The sequence below is a fragment of the Aquarana catesbeiana genome, linkage group LG03 (assembly GCF_042186555.1).
Source record: "Aquarana catesbeiana isolate 2022-GZ linkage group LG03, ASM4218655v1, whole genome shotgun sequence".
NCBI classification, from domain to species: Eukaryota; Metazoa; Chordata; class Amphibia; order Anura; family Ranidae; genus Aquarana; species Aquarana catesbeiana.
The window spans coordinates 547,312,562-547,336,072 of record NC_133326.1 but is presented as its reverse complement, the minus strand read 5'-3'; the positions used below and the strand labels follow the sequence as shown (position 1 = coordinate 547,336,072).

Sequence of the window (23,511 nt, the reverse complement as noted above, 5' to 3'; positions counted from 1 at the left end):
TAGTTTTGTGGGGATAAAGTAGAAAATAAAAAAAGGTATATAAAATTGCTATACAAGTCATGTTGTTGAATTTTATTAAAAATTACCTTTCCTTTTCAATCTGCAGTGCTGTAATTTTATGTAAAATGCAATGCAATATGGCAACCTGGAGGCGTTCTGTACACAGATGTTGCACAGAACACCTCCCAGATATGCAATTTCCTGCTTGCATAATTGGCTTACTGATTTTCCCAGAAGTCTGCACTAAGATACAATTTAGATTTCGGACATTCCCTGCATCAAAAATTGCATTTTTTGTGAGATACTCCCAAAGGGAAATCGCATCTAAAGGAATGCAGACCCTGCAACTTTCCTCAGAGCTCTGCAAGAGCAGCAGCTGATTGCTAATTATAAAACTCACTTTCCACATGGACACAGATAAACCGCTATTTCTTCAGAAATCACAAGTTAGGAATCTGAAACAAAATTTGTTAAAATCTCTGCAATGTGCATAGATCACCAGGAGGGGAATGTTTTTGTTTTTTAGTTTTTTTTTTTTTTCTTCTCAACAAAAATGGAGTTACTCTTTAAAGCGGAACTTCAGTGGTTTTTTTTATCTTTCCATCTATTAAATCTTCTGCCTTTGTTGTTTTTACTTTGGATAGTAAAACATTTTTTTTTCTGCCAGTAAATACCTTATACAGCCCAGTTCCTGTTTTTTGTCTGGTAAAAAGCCTAGGCCAGGCATGTCCAGCCCACCTGGTAATTTTGACATATGTATCTTTTGTGGCCCTCAACGAATCCCCAAGCGCCGGGGCCACAAAAGATATAAATGCCTTGGAGGGGACGAGACGAGTGCCATACAGGAGTATTTCCTGTTTACACAGCGTCCTGTGTAAAAGGAAGTCCCGTCTCCTGCGCTGCCATTGGATAACTGTTTTGTCCATCACAGGAGGCGGGACTTTCAATTAAAGAGGCCGCCGAGAAAACAGGAGTTTCTCCTGTATGTCTGTCGGTGCTCGTCCCGCCCCCTCCCTGTTTCCTCAAGGCTGCAGATGGACATGAATCAGGCTGCACTGATGGCAATGATGAGTCTGTATTCATAATGTGGGTGCTGCATTCAGAGAATGTGGGTGCTGCATTCATGGCGCTGGAGTGGGTGCTGCATTCATGGCAATACGGTGGGTGCTGCATTCATGGCAATACGGTGGGTGCTGCATTCATGGCAATACGGTGGGTGCTGCATTTATGGTCCATCACAGGAGGCGGGACTTTCAATTAAAGAGGCCACCGAGAAAACAGGAGTTTCTTTTGTATGTCTGTCGGCGCTCGTCCCACCCCCTCCCTGTCTCCTCAAGGCTGCAGATGGACATGAATCAGGCTGCACTGACGGCGATGATGTGTCTGTATTCATGATAATGTGGGTGCTGCATTTAGATAATGTGGGTGCTGCATTCATGGCAATGGAGTGGGTGCTGCATTCATGGCAATGGAGTGGGTGCTGCATTCATGGCAATGGAGTGGGTGCTGCATTCATGGCAATGGAGTGGGTGCTGCATTCATGGCAATGGAGTGGGTGCTGCATTCATGGCAATGGAGTGGGTGCTGCATTCATGGCAATGGAGTGGGTGCTGCATTCATGGCAATGGAGTGGGTGCTGCATTCATGGCAATGGAGTGGGTGCTGCATTCATGGCAATGGAGTGGGTGCTGCATGCATGGCAGTGGGGTGGGTGCCGCATGCATGGCAGTGGGGTGGGTGCTGCATGCATGGCAGTGGGGTGGGTGCTGCATGCATGGCAGTGGGGTGGGTGCTGCATGCATGGCAGTGGGGAGGGTGCTGCATGCATGGCAGTGGGGAGGGTGCTGCATGCATGGCAGTGGGGAGGGTGCTGCATGCATGGCAGTGGGGAGGGTGCTGCATGCATGGCAGTGGGGAGGGTGCTGCATGCATGGCAGTGGAGTGGGTGCTGCATGCATGGCAGTGGAGTGGGTGCTGCATGCATGGCAGTGGAGTGGGTGCTGCATGCATGGCAGTGGAGTGGGTGCTGCATGCATGGCAGTGGAGTGGGTGCTGCATGCATGGCAGTGGAGTGGGTGCTGCATGCATGGCAGTGGAGTGGGTGCTGCATGCATGGCAGTGGAGTGGGTGCTGCATGCATGGCAGTGGAGTGGGTGCTGCATGCATGGCAATATGGCGGGTGCTGCATGCATGGCAATATGGCGGGTGCTGCATGCATGGCAATATGGCGGGTGCTGCATTTATGGCAATATGGCGGGTGCTGCATTTATGGCAATATGGCGGGTGCTGCATTTATGGCAATATGGCGGGTGCTGCATTTATGGCAATATGGCGGGTGCTGCATTTATGGCAATATGGCGGGTGCTGCATTCATGGCACTTGTGAGGCTGCAGATGGGCACTGATTAGGCTGCATTGATGGTCACTGACCCTTATTTTGCTTCACAGTTCTTTATTTAAAATGTAAGATTTCTTCCTGAAACTTCCTTTTTTAAAGTGAAGGTGCGTGTTTTAAGCCGATAAATACGGTATATCCAAATAACACGCCCAAGCTCATCTCTTCACCACACATAGCCACAAAGGCAAGTGAATTCTTGTTGGGCTGTGTATTAGTGCTCGAACGAACACACTTAGACCGAATTTTAATGATTTAAAGAATGTCAGGCAAAATGGTCGGCCCTCACGCATTTTCACTTCATCAAATCTGGCCTTCTTTGAAAAAAGGTTGGACACCCCTGGCCTAAGCTTATGACATCATGCTCTCACGCTCTCACTCTCTCACTCTGTGAGAGTTTGCCAAGAAGGGAGGGGGGATGAGTCATAAGTGGGCCAATGAGAGCTGCAAAGCTGGGGGTGTGCCTCTGTGTGTCTGTAAATCCAGAAAGTGAACAGGCAGCAGCTTCAGCTGCCCACAGTTACAATGGTTGCAGCCAGACTCAGTGAAGGGAGATTTCTGCAGCATATTTGGCAAGTACAGAATTACAGTATAAATATGCAAAGTGGTTGGAGGGAAGCTTCAGAATGGCAAAGATGTTTTTATTACAAATTATGTGAGCAGACTGCAGTTCCTCCTTTACGCCATTAGGTAGGTGGGGTGAAGGAAGCATTTAAAGGACAACTTCACTAATGTGTATGTGGATTTTAGGACTAGATCTCCAACTTTAATGTGCACAAACTTGGCCTGTTTGGCTGTACTTTGCATTATGGGCTATCTTGCCCATCTATTGCAGCTATCTGTCCGGTCCAGAGCTGCTTGTGAATCTGATCTGCAGGAAATTATTGGCTTTCATATTTTCATCCTTTGCGATGGACAGATTCGGTTTTCTAGCAGGCATTTAATGTTTAATAGGCAATATCCCTCAATCGGTTTCTAATGTGGCTTTCTGACATTGAGCTGAGGGTGGTGGGATTATGCTGCTTTCTGTGCAGGAAAACCCCTCTCCTCCATTTCTGGGCTAAGCTCTGCTTTGGCTGGGCAGAAGTGATGGCGAACTAAAAGGGGGTTGCCTTTACTGGTATAGTCACTGGCTGGGAACCGTTAATGTGTAAGATTAAGGATTTAACTTTTGTTAATATTAGAATTCCTTCCCAAACCCCTCTCATCCAGGGGGCCGCTAATCCCCCCTAGTCTTCAGGGATATGCTGGCCATAGATGCCTCGTTTTGTTTTGATCAACCAGAGGGCTGATTTAAAAAAAAAAACCAAAACAAACAAATTCCTCTATCTACACATGTGAAGTGGATGGAGGAATCCTCCCCACTGTGCCATTGTATTCTTATAGCGGGACTCTATAAACGGCTTTTCCTGGCTGATTAAGAACATTTTTCCACCAGTTTTCTTCGATAGAAGTTGATTGTTAGATTGAATAGTGACATGAATAGACATAGATGGATCGAAATATTAATCCATCTATGAGCAGCTTTAGTTTTATTTCTGCCTATAGTAAAAGCCGGTAAATGGGCTGTAGCTGCGAAGAAAATCTAGCCCAGCACTAAAACTGCAGCTCGCTTTATGTGGGAATGGTAGGACTCAGACTTTGATTGCCAGCTTTCTGTCGCTCTCCAAGCTGCTGTTAGTTTTTTGCAGCGCGTCAATTAATACAGAAATTATGCTAGGGACCGTCACATGATGGGTATCAGATTCACAACATATTGATCAGTACCTTGTATTCTCTCCCCGGCTTCTTTCTCTCTTGCTCTTGCTCTCTCCCTCTTCCTTTCTCTCTTTTTCTCTTGCGCACTCTTTCTGTGTCTCTCTTGCGCACACTCTTTCTTTCTGTGTCTCTCTTGCGCGCTCCTTTCTTTCTGTGTCTCTCTTGCGCGCTCCTTTCTTTCTGTGTCTCTCTTGCGCGCTCCTTTCTTTCTGCGTCTCTCTTGCGCGCTCCTTTCTTTCTATGTCTCTCTTGCGCGCTCCTTTCTTTCTGTGTCTCTCTTGCGCGCTCCTTTCTTTCTATGTCTCTCTTGCGCGCTCCTTTCTTTCTGTGTCTCTCTTGCGCGCTCCTTTCTTTCTATGTCTCTCTTGCGCGCTCCTTTCTTTCTGTGTCTCTCTTGCGCGTGCTCTTTGTCTCTCTCTTGCGCACGCTTTTTCTTTGCCTCTCTCTTGCGCGCACTCTTTCTTTTTTTTTTTGTCTCTCTCGCGCGCACTCTTTTTCTTTTTTTTTTTTTTGTCTCTCTCTTGCGCGCTCTTTCTTTTTTTGTCTCTCTCTTGCGCGCTCTTTCTTTTTTCGTCTCTCTTGCGCGCTCTTTCTTTCTTTGTCTCTCTTGCGCGCTCTTTCTTTCTGTCTCTCTTGCACGCTTTCTTGTTTGTGCTTTCGTGCTCTCTTTATCTCTTCCTCTATTTTTTGTCTACTTCACTCACTCTCTCCCATCTTTTACATTTAATATGTCCCTCTTATCTTCCTCTCTCTCTTTCTCTCTCTCTCTCTCTCGCGCGCTCGCTCTCTCTCCTTTTTTTTTTCCCCAGCTTTGTTTTGGCATGCGTTTGCTATTTTGCCCTGCAGCCGAGTCAGAGTCTAAACAAAACTGGGTCGCTCTGCGCGCCCCCTACATGTTGTGTGATCCATGCACGCGCCTCCCGTCCCGTGCACTCCACTAGTCTCTAGTTCAGAGCAGATGTGACGGTCTTCTCAACACTGGGAACTGCAAGATTGCAGCTGTCTCACTGGGTAAGGGTCTCTCTCATTATAGGGAATGTACAGCTGGCTAGTAGGGGGGAGTCCAGCGGTCTCTGCTAGCAGTGTCCTTGTCACCTGCAGCATTTAACCCCTTACCACCCTGTATTGAGATGTTTATTACTTAATTGATAATAAGCAGCATGAGGGCAATATTTGAGGGCTTTAAATCCCAATAGCAAAATTTTAATCAAGCCAACTTATCCTGGGGATCCTAAAGTAATAGCTAATTTCTGTCATCGCCTGCAGTTTCCTGTGCATAGTATAGATCAGCCTTTCTCAACCAGGGTTCCTCCAGAGGTTTCCAGGGGTTCCTTAAACAATGGGCAAGTCCTGCTTCTCATTTAAGTAACCCCTGACACCAATTATCTGTTTAGCCATCTGTAAGGGGAGATTATTCACAAATATAAGGATCATCCTTCCCAATGACCATCGTACTAATGTACTGTGAGCTGTAGATATAGTAATCATTAGTAGGGGTTCCCTGAGCCTGGAAAGTTTATTTCAAGGGTTCCTTCATGTTAAAAAGATTAAGAAAGGCTGGCATAGATAATAATTTGCCTGCTTATACACCGCAATCTGTCTTGAATCTTTAACCTAAAAACTTTTCTATATATAGATAGATAGACCAGAAATACTGTAGATTGTGATTTTTAACATGTCATCAGCTTATTTATTTTTTAACAAAAACATCTTTCTTTTGGGGATGCAATTAAAATGTATATTGGTTTATCATTTAAGGACACTGGGGATTTAATGTTCCAAACGTTAACACTGTGCGTTTTTCATATATATTAGGAACTTTGATATTTCAGTGTTTACTGCTTTCATTGATTTTCATGCCTGCGCATTTCCTTTTTTTCATTGCTGCGCAGGCTAGTTAAAGGGTTAACCTGCAGGGCTGCTCTTGTTTTCAAGGGTTTACGGTAATTCTGCATTATACAAGCAGAGGCTCGTATTCCTGACAGCAATTGACGGGGTCTGAAATTATTTACATATTTTATCTCTAGGGCAGAATAGAGTTAAAGGGTCAAACTGTCTAAAACTCCTTCGATAGGCCTCAGTGTTGAGCGTGATTCTGCCCCTCAGAGGTCTCACTCCTCCTGTTGCATTCTTTGAGAATTAAATGGAGATGAGCCTGAGCCTTTCTCACAATTCTAGGGTGTGAGTGAAGCTGGGCTCTCAAGCTGGCCATAGCCGATTTAGTTGTATTCATTTTTTTTGCTCAGCCAGTGGGCTGAATGACAAACAATCAGATGACAAACGAACATGGAGGTCACGTGAGTGCACAGCAGTGCTCTGGAATAAGATACACAGATACTGCATACAGTATATCTTTCTGTAACAGAGGGGATTCAAGGATTTGTGATTAGTGACTTTAAGAGCACTTTAAGTTTTGGATAAAGGGATGAGGGTTAGAACCTCTTTCATGTTTTTATTGCTGCCTGTGTCCCCATTAAGGGAAAATTTCAGGAAGTAAGGGAAAAGTTTCCCAATGGGGATACAGACAGCAACTGAACAGAACTTCTAACAATTCCCTTCAATATTCATCTTGGCCTTTTGGCTAAGATCAAGCGTAGTATCTGTTCCTATCAGTGTCCAGTAGGGGTGCTCCGCCATGGCTTTTTGGTAGGAATGGCTGGCTGTATGGTATCCATGCTAGTATGATGGGGCCTCTGAAGATTTGCCCTGTAGGAACAGAAACTAGGGCACTGGATAAGATGGGGCAGTAATTTCGCTGTGATGTACTTGAGGGACTCGGTGCCTCCTGATTTGAATGGTGCTGCCTGGTCAAGTCATCAGCTGGGAAGGCAGAGAAGCCACGGTATCGGTGCCCCTGGTAGTTGGTTGCCTTATGGGTGCTTTTAGTATAACTTGAGCTTGGGGAAACCCATGGTGAGATCAAGCATATGGCCAAATCACCTGTCGCTTTTTCTGCACTGCACCTCTTGGGCTAGGGCTTTTGGCTGAGACTGGGGCAATTTTTGTTACCAGGGCACAAGGCCTAGCCAATGCACTTGCACTGGCATTTATTTTTTTTTTTTATAACTTTTTTTCTTTCCATGTGTTAAACTTGCACTTTTTTTTGTGTTCTTTTTCACCTGGATGGATGGTGTTGGTCCTAAGGCCTACCCTGAAATCTAGAGAGATATGTGGCCATCACGTTCCTTTTTCCCCTGAACTGGGGGGGGGGGGTCCTCTCTCCGGGAGAGCCCCTAACCTAGAACTCGGGAGTTGGCTTTGGCTGACAATGAGAGGAGGGGGTCTGCCAGGCCTTTTGGCTAGGTGGACCACAAGTGTGTCTTGCGCCTGTCAGGAGCCTTGCATCCCAGGGGGTTTAGGGAAGGTCCTACTTCTTTGGGAGGTGAACTAGAGACACGCTTAAAGGCTTAAACTGGTAACCTGTTCCCATTTCTGCAGCCGCTGCCCCCTCCGCTGTCTTTAGTGACAGCAAGCGGGGGATCTTCTCCCCATTTGCTGTCACAATTAAAAAAGAAAAAGTGGGCTCCAACCCCCCCTCCCCGTCCACGTCATTCAGTCAGAGTTCTGTGAATGGGAAACTACAAGTACCGACAGCCTTCGTGGCTGTCGGCTTGTAGTTCTCAATGAACTACCACAGCGTTGTTGAGCACTCTGGTAGTTCATGGTCTCTTCCTGTCAATCTGCCTGCCCATACGAGGTGTGGGCAGACAAATACACTGACAAGTCTGCAGGAGTGCAATTCTTTTCATGCTCCAAGTAAAAAAAAGCAGATCCTTTAAGTGCACTGTTTTTATGTGTGTTTTTCGCAAGCGCTGTTCTGTTAACAGGTGTTTTGTTTCTCATTGCGGGAAAAAAAAGCAAACTGTATTCAAAAACAATAACGTACACAATAATGAATTGTGTGAAGATTTTCTGGAGTTTGTTGCCATTATCAGTTATGATCCATTCAGTGCTCTTGCAGGCCGGGTTTGTGATTTGACTTTCAAGCTTTATTCCCATGACACCTCACTACTGTTCACTTTGATTGAGCAGTGTGGATGACCATTCTGAGACTGCGCTTCCAGCATTCATATCCATCTACACAAACCTTAATGAATGTAGAAATGGGTCAAATCTATGGGCAATCAAATATTTACACATTCTTAGCAAGCAGTAAGGGAGACTTACAACACGCCTTCACTGTCCTCTGTAGCTGCAGGCACTGTAAAGAAATTTACCCTCAAATTTGGCAGCAGTGGCACTGAAATCATCCAAGTTCTCAGCAGCTCAGCGCACATGCCTCCCAGTTGTGAGTCACAAGCCTTTTACTTGCTAATGTAAGTGGAGAATAGGAGTTGGAACGGTGGTGCTGAACAGCCAAGACACTGTAGAAAGAGCGGAGCAGTATGAGCTGAGCTGCTGAATCACTGCTGGGAGGAGGAACTGAGTTGCTGAGTCACTGCTGGAAAATTAAGCAGTGTGAACTGAACTGCTAAGTCATTATTGGAAGGGGGAACAGAGTGACCTGACCTGCTATGTCACTATTTGGCGGGGGAGCAGTGGAAGCTAGGCAGCTAAGTTCACTGGTGGGTAGGGTAAACTGAGCTGCTGTGTCACTGTTGGGAGGGGAAGCCAAGCTGCTGTGTCACTGGTGGGGGGGGGCAGGGGGAACTGAACTGCTAAGTCGCTATTGGTTGTCGGAGCAGGGAAGGTAGGTATTCACATGTAGGAGAGGGAAGCTGAGCTGCTGAGTCACTGCTGGGAAGGGGAGCAGGAATAGCTGACCTGCTTGGAGCAATTTCAGTGCTTTTGCTGTGAATTTTTTCACAGTGCCTGCAGTGGTCAGGGAGAGACGGTAAGATCACAAATATGGACATGTACTGCCATTGCTGCTGAATATTGTAGTGGTTCTTGGACATGGAAAAATACATGTGAGTACAGGCAGGTACCTTCCCACCTGTCCATTTTCTTCTGCCCTGGTATTCCTGTTTTGAAGGATGTTCTAAGCCTCCTTTAACATGAATAAGTACTTTGTTGAGCAGTTTTGCAGGCTCTCATTATTTAAATGACTTCAAACAGTCTGTTCTGCAGGTGATGGCGGAATCTTGAGCCATCTGAGACCAGATAGAGGCAGCTGGGAATCATGTGGAAGGTAATTTTGCTAATTCGGGAAGAAGTGACAGGTGTTCTTGTAAGGATAACCACACCCACTAACGCTCACCTTCTCCATGCTCCGCCGTTTATCCATTGCTCCATCAAAGCCCTCTGTAAATACCCAGTTCTGGGTATGGTGGACAATGCAACCTCTTCCTGGGATGCAAAGCTGAACCCATGTGGCCCTCACTTAGTCAGACGAGACAGTTTAAAGGCTAAGTTCACCTTTTCTAGAAAATAGAAGTCAAGGGGCCCCAGTAGGTATTAAAAAACTGTACAACTTTGTAAAATGTTGAGTATCTTTATTACTATACCTGTAAGCCATTTGGGCCTCCTAGAAAACTTGGCCAAAAAACTGCCAGTTAGCAACACCCATGTCCTGCCTTGTTGCTAGGACACAAAATTGTTTCACTCCTGCAATCCTGGAAGTGAGCAATCAGCGGTTTTCACGTCGTAGCAACAAGGCAGAACGCGGGCATACAGGGTGCTGAATGCATGGATTTCAATGTGGGTGTTTTTTTTGAAGCCCATGATTAGAGTCTGAGGCTCTAATTGGCTTCAAAAAGGGTGGGCTCGTACCCACTTGTGTGACAATAGCAAATTAATTTTCGCTAATGTCTTCCTGCTTCTCCTCCTGGCCAATCAGGAAGCAGTTCCTGAGACCCGATTGGCCAGGGAGTCTTAGGACTCCCAGCCAATCGGGTCTCGGGACCCTCTTTCTGTTCAGCCGGGAGGAGAAGCAACGGCTACAGCTCTTCCCTTTGCAAGCTGCGGGCCAGGTGCAGCGAGGAGAAGCAGGTGGAGGGGCAGCAACAGCCTCTTCCAGGAGCCTTACCCTGGATCCAGCAGTGCACCAAAACCACCACCTCGTCATCGTCGTCCTCCCTGCAACTCTACCGCAGCAACATCGAGAGGAGGCCGCCCAGATTGACAGCTAAGGATAAGGTAGGGCCACGGATCGCCGTCTTCCAGTTTGTTCGTTCGATTGAGCGCCAGTGGGAGGGGTAGTGCGAGTGAGGGGGCCAGGTTTGTTTGCCGCCCCCCAAAAAAATTGAGCACCAGCCGCCACTGCCTACAGGTATAATAATAATACAATTTATAGAATTTACTTATTTGGGCAGGAAGGATACTGTACTGTGCAACCACCCTCTCATGCTTCAGTGTGTCTATAGAAAGCTTCAGTGGATGCAGAGAGGTGGCAGTGCAGAAATCAGAGAGCACACTTTTACAGCCTTTTCACTGGCTCTGTATTGGGACAGTTTAAATGAGAGGGCAGCCTGGTGCAGACGATGCATACCAGAATGAGAGTTGGAGACCCACAGTAAGGTAGGCCATGACCCATCAGTTTGTTTATTGTGTATTATTCTCACGTTAGTCAGGAGCTGGCCTTTAATAGCATGAAGAGAAAGTGACACTTTATTCTAAAAAGTGTTGAATGGGGTTGGGCATTCCTGGTGATAGCTGCTTGGGGCTGGTTTATGCCAGCTCCATGTCTTCTGCATCAGTGACCCTGCGCTTTCACACGCCCATCCCCAAGGTGGTCACATACTGCTTGTGCGTTAACCCCTTAGAATGTACAGGCTGAGGGTTTTTTTTTTTTTTTTAGCTATACACCTGAATGAAATCAGCTGATAACCTTATTTTCGTTATGGTGCTTTCTCTTAAGCCTGCTTATCATTTATTTTATCAGAGCTGAATGTTCACTCGTTAATAGGCCAATATGTCCGAATTTCCAGAAGCAATGTGCTGTCAACTGTTGTGCCATTTCTGTTATCTGTACGGTGTTTAATCCCAGGGGATTTTATACAGACACGGGATCCGTGTACACCAGAGGCTGTATTCAGATCTGGGATTTGGGAAGGTTGCATTGTGGACATAAGGGGGCACACCATCACATTGGGCTCCTCCCTTGGGGTTTCATCCACCTGCCACTGATGTCACAACCCCACACTACTAATGGGGCAATTAATTTTCCCTCTCTGCAGTAGCTTTCATGTTTTCATTATGGTAGATTTACTTCAACATGGAGCTAACATCATATATGTAAATTTAAGTAATTCGTCTGTATAACCCTTCCAGGTAGATGTAATCACTCCTGATGAAGCACATCTGCATTTCTCCCCAGAAGAACACAGTTCTCTGTAGTTATACTGCTAGTATTTCATTGTTCTCTTAGGCCGTACATATCATGTTCTGTTTTGCGGCCTTATTCAGTAATTAGCGATAAGTACTAGGGATGCACCGAAATTTCAGCAGCCAAAAATAAACTGCCGAAAATGGTGTTTTCAGCACATTGCCCATAGGAAAATATTGCAGATAATAGAGCCGAAAACAGGGTGGGGCCCCCTTGTGCCGAATATTATGGGGGCGTCTTCCTGGCTCGCCCCAGTCCTCTCCTCCTTCCCACAGAGCAGCCATCTTCATGTGTCACAGAGCTGAATTGCACAGGCCGCAGTAACAATGTCCCGTCTCCTGTGACAGACGACACACTGATCCAGTGGCGGGACATTGAATCAGCGTAACGTAATCACAGGAGGCGGGACATTGTTACTGCGGCCCGGGCAATTCAATTCACAGCTCCAGGACACACACAGATCGACGCTCTGATCCGGGCACGTGTGAGGCTGCATCTGACGGGCACTGGCAGGTTGCATCTGACGGGCACTGGTGAGGCTGCATTGATCTCTTGTATCATGTCTGCAGTCTCTGACCATCTCCTGTAGTATATCTGCAATCTCTGACCATCTCCTGTAGTATATCTGCAATCTCTGACCATCTCCTGTAGTATGTCTGTAGTCTCTGACCATCTCCTGTAGTATATCTGCAATCTCTGACCATCTCCTGTAGTATGTCTGTAGTCTCTAACTGTCTCCTGTAGTATGTCTGCAATCTCTGACATCTCCTTTTATTATGTCTGCTGTCTCTGAGCATCTCTTGTATCAGATGGTTAGAGACTGGGGACATGATACAAGAGATGGTTAGAGACTGAGGAGATGATCAGACTGTGGACTGAATTTTCTTGAGCTTTTCTTGCATCAAAGGTGCCAATAATGGCCAACGATGATGATATTAATTAAAAGGTCGAATACAATACAATTGTACATAAATATTTTTTAAAAACTGTTTTTTCGGCCTAGTGCATCATTCATTTTCGGTTTGGGCACCGAAATTTCCGTTCGGTGCACCCCTACTAGTTACTAAGAACAATAATTTTGAAGCAACCAATCAATTCACTTTGCTGAGGTCACACCAGGAAAACATGAGTTCTGATTTGCTGCTCTGGGTTTCTGCACTGGAAAATTCTCTTTGCTGAGTCTTCTCTTCTGCAGAATGTAGGACTTGTGGCACAGAAGAATGATGGCATTTATTATCCAGCCATGCTTTACACAGTCCCTGCCTCCTGCAAAACCACTCAGACATACTGTTATATAACCATCTGACTGTATACAGAAGCCCTGCACAGGCTAGAAGGGCGATAACTGCTAACGTTCTTATGTCCAAACCAGCTTGAATATGGATTTCTGTCACTGCTTCTTTTTAAAAGACCACAGAACTAAATTACAAGCTGTTTAGTATACAGTGGGGACGGAAAGTATTCAGACCCCCTTAAATTTTTCACTCTTTGTTATATTGCAGCCATTTGCTAAAATCATTTAAGTTCATTTTTTTCCTCATTAATGTACACACAGCACCCCATATTGACAGAAAAACACAGAATTGTTGACATTTTTGAAGATTTATTATTATTATATTAAAAAAGAAAAACTGAAATATCACATGGTCCTAAGTATTCAGACCCTTTGCTGTGACACTCATATATTTAACTCAGGTGCTGTCCATTTCTTCTGATCATCCTTGAGATGGTTTTACACTTTCATTGGAGTCCAGCTGTGTTTGATTATACTGATTGGACTTGATTAGGAAAGCCACACACCTGTCTATATAAGACCTTACAGCTCACAGTGCATGTCAGAGCAAATGAGAATCATGAGCTCAAAGAAACTGCCTGCAGATCTCAGAGACAGAATTGTGGCAAGGCACAGATGCACTTAAGGTTTTTAAGAGCACAGTGGCCTCCATAATCCTTAAATGGAAGACGTTTGGGACAACCAGAACCCTTCCTAGAGCTGGCCGTCCGGCCAAACTGAGCTATCAGGGGAGAAGAGTCTTGGTGAGAGAGGTAAAGAAGAACCCAAAGATCACTGTGGCTTAGCTCCAGAGATGCAGTTGGGAGATGGGAGAGAGTTGTAGAAAGTCAACCATCACTGCAGCCCTCCACCAGTCTGGGCCACTCGGCCATAAGCCCCAAGAAAGCCTCTCCTCAGTGCAAGACACATGAAAGCCCGCGTGGAGTTTGCTAAAAAAAAAAAACACCTGAAGGACTCCAAGATGGTGAGAAATAAGATTCTCTGGTCTGATGAGACCTGGATAGAACTTTTTGGCCTTAATTCTAAGCGGTATGTGTGGAGAAAACCAGGCACTGCTCATCACCTGTCCAATACAGTCCCAACAGTGAAGCATGGTGGTGGCAGCATCATGCTGTGGGGGTGTTTTTCAGCTGCAGGGACAGAATGACTGGTTGCAATCGAGGGAAGGATGAATGTGGCCAAGTACAGGGATATCTTGGACGAAAACCTTCTCCAGAGTGCTCAGGACCTCAGACTGGGCCGAAGGTTTACCTTCCAACAAGACAATGACCCTAAGCACACAGTTAAAATAACGAAGGAGTGGCTTCACAACAACTCCGTGACTGTTATTGAATGGCCCAGCCAGAGCCCTGACTTAAACCAATTGAGCATCTCTGGAGAGAGACCTAAAAATGACTGTCCACCAACGTTTACCATCCAACCTGACAGAACTGAAGAGGATCTGCAAGGAAGAATGGCAGAGGATCCCCAAATCCAGGTGTGAAAAACTTGTTGCATCTTTCCCAAAAAGACTCATGGCTGTATTAGATCAAAAGGGTGCTTCTACTAAATACTGAGCAAAGGGTCTGAATACTTAGGACCATGTGATATTTCAGTTTTTCTTTTTTAATAAATCTGCAAACATGTCAACAATTCTGTGTTTTTCTGTCAATATGGGGTGCTGTGTGTACATTTAATGAGGAAAAAAATGAACTTAAATGATTTTAGCAAATGGCTGCAATATAACAAGGAGTGAAAAATTTAAGGGGGTCGGAATACTTTCCGTCCCCACTGTAAGAGCTGGTTCACACGGGGGCGACTTGTCAGGCGACCTAGCCGCCTGACAAGTCGCCTCCCGTTCTGTACAATGGAACCGTTCCGTCGCTCCGACTTAGAAAAAAGGTTCCTGTACTACTTTGGGGGCGACTTGCATAGACTTCTATACAGAAGTCGTTTTGCAAGTCGCCGTGGCAGTCGTGTGCAGGTCGCCCCGGTGAGGCGACCTGCAAGTCGTGCCGCTTCTAGTGTGAACCGGCTCTTAATTGAGCTTTCAGTTAGTGACAGTGTAGAAGTTTCTCCATCCTTCACCTGTTGTCAGGTGGTAGCTTAGTTGAGTGTTTAGTGCTGGGGAGGGGTGGGGTATAGTGGAAAATACAGCACTCCACCATAGTGACACAGCAATGTACAGCAGCATTTAGACAAGCATGTCAGTAGTCCACCCAGTGTTTAATTGGGGACCTAATTTAATAATCGTTACTATGTTGTGTTGGCTCAAACCCGTCTGACATGTTTAAAGGGTCAGTCAATGCAAAAAAATTATTCAGTTTCTGGATGCCCATTGTGAGGGGTTGGTACTATCCTTCTGAGTTCCTGAATCTGCACACCTGCTTTGCCCATTCAAAGGGGCTCCCACCAACCTTATGTTGAGCTTCTAGGTCTGCTCAGTTGCTGTGCCCATTATGAGCTCCTACCAACCCTGTGTGGAGTTCCATGTGTATGCACTACTGCTGGGCCCATTATGAGGGTTTTCCACCATCCCTTTTTAGGTTTTTATTTATTTCATAATATGAAGAATGTAAAATGAGGAGTTAGAACACATATGGATGGGAACAGCCAAAACTTCTAGGTGAATAGCAGCGGAGTCTGGAACAGTGGCACGGAGGTCCCACTGTTAGCCTCTGAAAGTGGCCACTCATCCTTTTCTAAGTTTCAGGTTTCTTCTCTTGTACCTGAGATTAGACATGCAGGCAACATTAGAAAATATACTTTATGGCTAAAGGTTTGTGAACACCTGACTGTCAAACCTATATGAGCTTATTGGATATCCCACTCCAGAACCATGGCCATTAGTATGAAGTTTGAAGCCCACTCTTGAGGGCAGATTTTCCACACAACTTTGGAGTACGTTTGTGAGAGTTTGTGCCCATTGATGGGGTCAAATGCAGATGATGTTGGATGAGAAGTTTTGACTGAAGTTTTTTAGTTCATCACAGAGGTGTTCAGTAGGGCTGAGGTCAGGGCTCTGTGCAGGCCCTTTGAGTTCTCCAAACTGGTTAAGCCATGTCTTTATGGAGCTGGTTTTGTAACCAAGAGGACAGTTGTGCTGAAACAGAAAAGGGCCTTTCCCAAACTGTTACCACAGGTTGGAGGAGCACAAGTGTCTATAATGTATTTGCTGAAGCATTAACAGTCCCCTTTGCTGGAAACACCTGAACTCAGTCATTTGGAGGGGGATCCACTTATGTTTGGCCATATAGTGTAGGTGTAATGATCAGGCTCTCACACATATAGTGTATTTCTTTGCAGTGGAAAGGTGCGCGATCTTTCAAAAATTATATTTTGTAGCTGTTTGCATACAAATAACACTTAGGCAAACTGCTGACTAATAATAAAACTATTACTTTTTCCCTCTTATGAATATTGCTGTGAGTTCCTGTTAGGTTTTTCAAGCTTCTAATGCTCCTCGGTCCCTGCGGCAGGCTGATGAACAAAACCAGTAAACAATTACTGGTGCTGAAACTCCAAACAGTCCTGAGAGGCACCAAAAAACACATAATCGCTTCTTCAGCTGGGTCCAGGGAGAGAAGAGGCCATCTCATCATTATTAATGTGTCATCTCTGCCTGGGATAATGCCGCATCTGATGGTTTCCAAAATGTGTCTCATTTCACAATCTGCAATTCCAGCACTAAAGTGGAGAGTAAAGCTACTCTATGGAGTTTAATGTCTGTCTTGGAAGCCCCTGCCATTCTCTGGGGCCGCAGGCTGGTTCAAAGGCAGTAGAAGTAGCAATGCTTATTGAGAAAATCCAAAGAGTTTTTATATTACACTCAACCCACATAGCCCCAAAACCAGCAAAAAAAGTCTGATTCAGAGTCTTAAAAGGAATGTATCTATGTATGCTAATAATCCAGGAGTGTGTAAAGGTCAACTTTTTCCTAACTTGACAATTCAGTTTTAGTGGAAACTGTTGGGTTAAAGGCCATCTCCAGCCAAATTCACACATTTTTTTTTTTTAGTTTTGTAAAGTTTACATTTCGATCAGGTTCCTTAAATAGCTGGAAGCATCCAGTGGTGAGATTTCCTGGCAATTGTTTGTATTTTTGCCCCTCCCAAAAACCCTTAACAAAGGTGTCAGTCTCATAAAATTGTTTATTTTATATCTCCATCTAGACGAGGATGACGCCATTGTTTGTTTGGTTTCCTATCAGTTGGGCAATATTGGGAGATTTTTTAAGGACTTGAGTTAGCCTGGGTGGAGTTGACCTGTAACATAAATTTGTAAATTGTAGTAAAGTGCCTAGGGCATTTTGGTGGCATTTTATTTAATCAACAAGTGTTCTTCCAATGAACTAAAGCTTTTTAATAAGTATTTTTTATTGTTTTCTGTGTGTTTCTAGGGCACAGTCTTCAGCCTGGACACTGAGGAAGACGATGTCCCGGGGCTAATAGCCGAGGACAGCAACGACATCTACATTCTTACCAGTGACCACTCTGAGCAGGTCAGTCCCCCTGAGAGCCTGGCTGTCTCCTCTTCCTGGCACACAGAGAGCCTTCCCACCTCCCTGGGGCCTGAGTCCTGGCAGCAGGTGGCGATGGATCCTGAGGAGCTGAAGAGCCTGGACAGCAATGGCGGGGCAGAGGAGCGCAGCGAGAACAACTCGTCAAACTCTGACATTGTCCATGTGGAGAAGGAGGAGATTGCGGAAGTCATCGAGGAGGCTGCTGTGGTGGAACAAAGACTGGAGCAACAAGAAGCTGAGGAGAGGGAAATACTGGATGCCCCTGCAGCTGTGACGATGGCTCATGCTGCAACCCCTCCAACTGAAGAAGAGATCCCCCCTCCTCCTGTAACACAACCAGAACCCCCAAAAGTGGATATAACCATAAAGGGAGTTTCAGAAAAGGAGCCCCCAGCCACTCTGGAGGAATCCAAAGAGGAGATCCAGGTCACCCCTCCATCAGAGGCAGAAAAAATCGAAGCTGCCATTTCCCCCCTTCTGCCTCCACCCAAGATAGAAGAGAAACCTGTTTTACTTCCTGAGGGCAAATCAATCCTGCTGTATGGGGGAGCAGCAGCTGTGGCCATTTTGGCAGTAGCTGTGGGTATGGTGGTGGCGCTGAGAAAGAAGTAGCCTGGCCAGGTTAACAGAAGTTTTGCTTCTCCCTCTAATAAAAGTCTGTGACCAGTGTCCCTTCTTGTATGCCTATGATGCTCGTTCCCCTGCCAGTACAAAGATAAAAAGCAAATTTCTTATACAGCAAGGGGCTCCTCTGAATTACACAAGACCTCCCTGCTATCGGCAATAATCCCCCTGTTGACCGCACAGGCTTGCCTATGGCTGCAACCATCACTGCCAGGCCTATTTTGTATACTTTCAGCACTGTGGCACAAAAACATGGCGGCACAGTGTCTCAGTACTATATTGCTAGTGGCCATCTTTAAATACCAAAAAGTTGGAAGAAAATTATATTTAATAGAGGAAAAGTCTTGAATGGCCTGTGGCTTAGGTCTGATTTTAGGTACAGAAAGTTATAGCCAGAGATATATGGATGGGAAGGGGGGCAGATATAATACTATTTTTGTACAATGCCCACTTAATCTGAATAAAAAAGATTGTTATTCTGTCTTCACAAGGCTTAGCTTGTGAGGCCTTAGCAGGAATCTAATTCCATGCCAAAAAGCAAGTGTTGTTTGAACATCATAAAATATATGGTGGCAGATTGTCACTAGAGGTAGTCATTCTCGTTGCAACAATGCATCAAATTTGAGGTGGAAGTCATTCAACTTTTGAAGCGGAACTCCAAGCATGTCGGATTCCTCTCCATGCAAAGCCTCCCCCAGATTTTTTTTTTTTAAATAAAAAACAAATTTCCATACCCTTTTCTAGCATTATTTAGGCCAGCCTGGTGACGTCTCATGAGGGTTCCCCATCGCTGGTTGCACCGGGCTTTCTTTCAGAACTAAAAGCGCCCCATGTAGGGACATGTGGGTGCCACTCAGTCCTGGGGTACTTTAAGCCCAGCCTGTGTGATGACATTCCCCTAGTGGGTGTGTAAATGACAGGCTGAGCTAGCGGGAGATGGACAGAATGAAGTACTGTATAAGGAAAGCTTGACGGGCTTTTTTTTTTTTTTTCCTCATGGCAGGGGAGGCTTATAAAATTAAAAGTTCCACTTTAAAATTCCTGAAAAGAGATTCCTGAATGCCTCAGAGATGATTATAAAAACAGTCAATGAATTGTGACTTTAGACCAAAAATAAGAGTCTGAGCCCCTGGATATATAATTATGCAAACAGTTTAACATATACAGTATGTCATTCTGTCCATCTCCTGCAAGCTCGGCATGTCATCACACAGGCTGGGCTTACAGTACCCCAGGACTGAGTGGCACACACATGTCCCTACATGGGTGCCGTTTTAGTTCTGAAAGAAAGCCCGCTGAGACGTAACCAGGCTTTCTTAAATAATGCTAGAAAATTGTATGGAAATGTGTGTGTTTTAAAAAAAAATAAAAAACACAATTTGGGGCTACTGCAACGTACATAAAATCATGAAGAGGAAAATATGTCACTGTGAGTAAAAGACAAACAAGGGCAGATCAATATTCCACTTATTGATCAATATCTGGGTTAGTATATCGTTTTAGTGGTGATATAGACACGTACCTAGGTGATGGGTGTTTTTATTATTGATTTTATTATGTATCTTTTAAAGGGCAGCTCAGTGGATTAGTGGTTACCAGCACTTGCAGCACTGTGGTCTTTGGTTCAGATACCAAGCAGGGTAGTATCGGCTTGGAGTCTCCCTGTGTTTGGGTTTCCATAGGGAACTCTGGTTTCCTCCCACACTCCCAAGACTTACTGGTATGTTTGGTTTCTGTCTAAATTGGCCCTTGTATGTAAGAGAGGGTCTTCAGATTTTAAGCTCCTTGAGGGTGCAGGAACTGATGTGAATATGCAGTATGTACAGTGCTACATAAATTGACACTGCAATATAAATGCACATAATTAGTTATATTTCTATAATGCATTTTCCTCTTTATGCTTTTCTGCAGATCGCTGCAGCCTCAAATTTATTTTTTTTTTCCTTTCTTTTGTTGTATTATAACCTAGTAGAAGCGATAATCCTGCCTCAAAGGGCTTTAACTGTGTCAACCAACCCCATGCAATTTGAATCTCCGAGGAGGTTGCTGTAAGCAGTCTGCAGCTCACCAGATACTGAGGGCACACTAGGAGTTGTAGTTCCCCAACACACAGAGCTGAAAATCAAGCCAACCTTACACAGGCCTTAGTTTAGCTTAGAAAGCCCAGAGTTTTGGGTTTTATGTTGGAGAGGATGAGCGAGCCTCTAATGTTTTTTTTCCTTGTCAATCACAAGACATGCTGACTATTCCCCACCCCACAATTTTTATAGATTTTATTTTTTTTTCAATCCTCTTGATGAAATGTCTTGCACACATTGGGAGAGATGAGAGTTGCCAATGTTCTGGGAAAGTTTGCTGCAAAGATCTCTATTTTATTTTTAACAAGAGAAAACACTTATTTTATGGAGTACCACATTGTAAATTGTAGAGAATTAAAACAAAGAGAACAAATCCTTTCTGGTCTCAGGAGACTCTACTTTCTTTCAGTTTGGTTTAGCTCTGGCTTTAGGTCTACTCTGGGATTCTAGAGGGTGGCTATGTGTGTCACACACTTCTGATTGGTTTCTATGGGTTGCTGCACTCAGGCCTCAGTAAAAATTCAGTCTGTGATGAGGATAGAAATATTGATCACAGAGGAGTCTGTTGCTCGCGTTAAGGGCTCTTGTCAATGGGCGTTGTTTCCTTGTGTTTGGAAAGCGTGACAAACGCAGGTCAGGAAAATTCCATTGACTTTATTTAGGTGGTAAACATGGCAGTCCGGAGGCTACGCTTGACCTGCTTTGGGTTGTGCTTCTTTGGGCATAGCATGTCTTAGGTGCAGGCAATGCAGGTCAAATGCAGCTTTTTATGCCAAACATGTTTGCCATTTAAATGCCTATCAACATAAGCTACAAAAACATATCATAGACCAATCTTGTTATATACCACAAATGTGCCCTGATCACTCAGTCAAGCTTGTTGATTTATGGGTCCCTCAAATACTGCATTATATTTCACTGTACACCATGAGCTTTCAGTGTGCATTGAAAGCTGCAGCAAGTCAGAGCCTACCTCTTTCCTGGCTGGAGGACATGCAACATCATCCAACCCTTTCCTTTTCTGCCTAATGCTGGCCATAAATTATATGATTTTCTTTCCTTCCACCATGGGTGGAAGGAAAGAAAATCGCTCAACTACCCCATCAACACAGTCAGTGTTGATGGGGGAATGCCTAATGCTGCGCTATTGTATTGCACCAGCGGAGGGTGCAGGGAACATTTCCGTCGGCAGAGTACAATGATTACTGTTAGCCGCTGGCAATAACTGTATGTTAGGACTGCACCGGTGCCAATACTAGGAATTTACACAAGTGTCGTTACTCGTGAAAATTCACCGATACCTTCTGGCTCAATTGTCAGCAGGATTCTGCCACTGACAACTGAAATGTACACAAAAGAATGTGGCAATTATCGGTTGTTAAAGTCTTACTAAACCCAGAACCTGCATTCACTATATTTGGTTTCCCACAGTACACAGAACATGGAAATGCAAATATTTTATTAAATATATAAACTGATAATTACTTTTTCTCATCAGCAGTATATAGCAGACTTGTATCAGTTCCTAGTAAAGCTTGTAGGAGGAGTTTTCGTTCTCCCCTGACCCTGTCTCTGGACAGTGCTGATTGGCCCTGGGCCGAGTGATCACATGCACTCTCCCAAGAAAAAAAAATAAAATAAACTCTTTAGCAGTACACACCAAACTGAGCATATGCAGCCTGTCCCCTGGCTCTGTAAATATCAGGTTATTTTTTGGAGATTGGAAGAAGAGGAGGATCAGAGAGACAGGATCAAACGGCCTTTATACACAATGCAAAGGATTAACCCCTTAGGTGCCACAGTGAGTATAACAAGCATGCTTTACTGCATATACAGACTGATTTAACTGTTGTGGGTTTAGTAACACTTTAAGGAGCTGGGCCACCCTGTCCTTAACAACCAATGACTCATTCATCTGTCAGCGGTGGGGGGGGGGTTCCTGCTGACAGATGAATGTAAACACAACCTCTAGCTATCAGTGTTTGTGAAGGAGCCAAACCTGTGGAGTCGACCATGCATGGAGGAAGGAACAGCCTGGATGTACCTCTGCAGGGGAGTGTGGGTATGCAGGAACGCTTCCTTCATCAGCTTTTCCACTGCTCAGCCCTCCTGGGAGGTAGATGTGCAGCTGGTCATTCCTTCTCTCTCGGCACTTCGCGCTCTCCTTCCCCCTCAATTTGGGAAGGCTGACAGGCTGTAGTGACCATTTTGGTGGGCACCTCCATGTGCTGTGTGAGCTGATGATGGAGACCCCCTCCCGGCTCCTCCTCATCTTGATCTCCCCAAATGCCAGAAATAGGTATTGGTAATTGGTATCGGCAAGTACTTAAAAAAAAAAAAAAAAAAGTATTGGTACTCGTTGCTAAAAAAAAAATGCTATCAGTGCATCCCTACTATATGTAGAAAAAGCTGACATGCTGGTTGTACCCATGTTGATCAATTGATTAACTTGGGTACAATCAGCCTTGCTCATACATGGTTTGAACTGTCTATGGCTGGTGTAATTTTGTCTGGCTCGCCCCTTTCATTTATTGGATTTTAGCTCTTTCAATCATGGAGGCTCAGCATCACCTATGGTGGCATGTATGCAAACACCTGCCTAGGAACACCCACTCTGCCAGGCTGATATCCGCCCATTAAGTAGTTTTTATATTTGCATAACGCCTCCCAAGAGCCAGTTTACTGTGGCATCAGGGTTGAGAGTTTTTGGGAGAAGTACTGAGACAGGGTGCTATAATGTATTCAAGAAGTTATGTACAGCACCCTGCTGCCCCCCTCCCACCAGCTATGATCTGCCTATATTGTATAGAGAAGCACAGAGCCCCCTTGATGACACCACTGGGTCTCAAATAAGGTGTGTAATGAAAATGATTTTTCCTGACAGACTCCATGACAGCCTACGTATGGGTTAATCCCACCTCTCATACCTCATAGGACCCTTCTCCCATAAATCTTTGCTCCTAGCCAGAGGCCGTGTTCTTTTTTTTGTCCTCCTCCTAGGACCATAATGAAGTCATACCTTTTATGAAGATTCTGCGATTCACGCCTGGTGGTGTGCACGCAATCTCTTTATGGCAGTGCTTTCTCTTGAGTCCAGCAATCCCTAGCTATGAGCAGGGTGGCTACGGGTGATATCTGCGATGCCACGAAGAGCTTACTAGTGTGGCCATTGGCAGGCATACAGCAATATGGCCAAACATCCCAGCTATTAGCAGGAGGCCTCCTTACCACACGCCCCGGTCGTGCAGTGGGTACAGCATCAGCTCCCAGTTCCAGGTCTGGTCACGATAGTGCAGATAGTGGTAAAGTATTAGTATCATGGCAGCTGTTGTCTGTGCTTTCTTTTACAGGAGTAACACTGGTGCCCATTGCTGTGGCGGCTGGAATGCATCTGCGTTCCAATCCGCCGCTCCTGAGTCCTCAGGGCCCTCTGTGCAGCCGCTGGCCGCAAGTGGGGTGGAGGCTTGGTTCGCGCATGCGCGGTACTGGCAAGATGGCGGATGCCTGCTACCGGGCGGTGATGGTCCCGGCACAGGTGCGTTGCGGGGCATGGTGACGTCATCATCAGGTGGCAGATTTAAACAGCTGTCAGAGC

At 45.2% G+C, this 23,511-nt stretch overlaps 1 protein-coding gene and 1 pseudogene across 1 annotated transcript in view; both read left to right on the top strand.

Moving 5' to 3' along the window:
• BCL2L13 (BCL2 like 13) overlaps positions 1 to 17,883 on the top strand; it is a 75,941-nt gene extending 58,058 nt beyond the window's left edge. The window contains exon 7 of the mRNA XM_073621562.1: positions 17,092 to 17,883. Within this exon, the coding sequence (XP_073477663.1) occupies positions 17,092 to 17,826 (735 nt within the window). The 3' untranslated portion in view covers positions 17,827 to 17,883. The remainder of the gene's footprint in view (positions 1 to 17,091) is intronic.
• LOC141135984 (U2 spliceosomal RNA) lies at positions 6,713 to 6,855 on the top strand (annotated as a pseudogene).
• Positions 17,884 to 23,511: the final 5,628 nt, after the last annotated feature.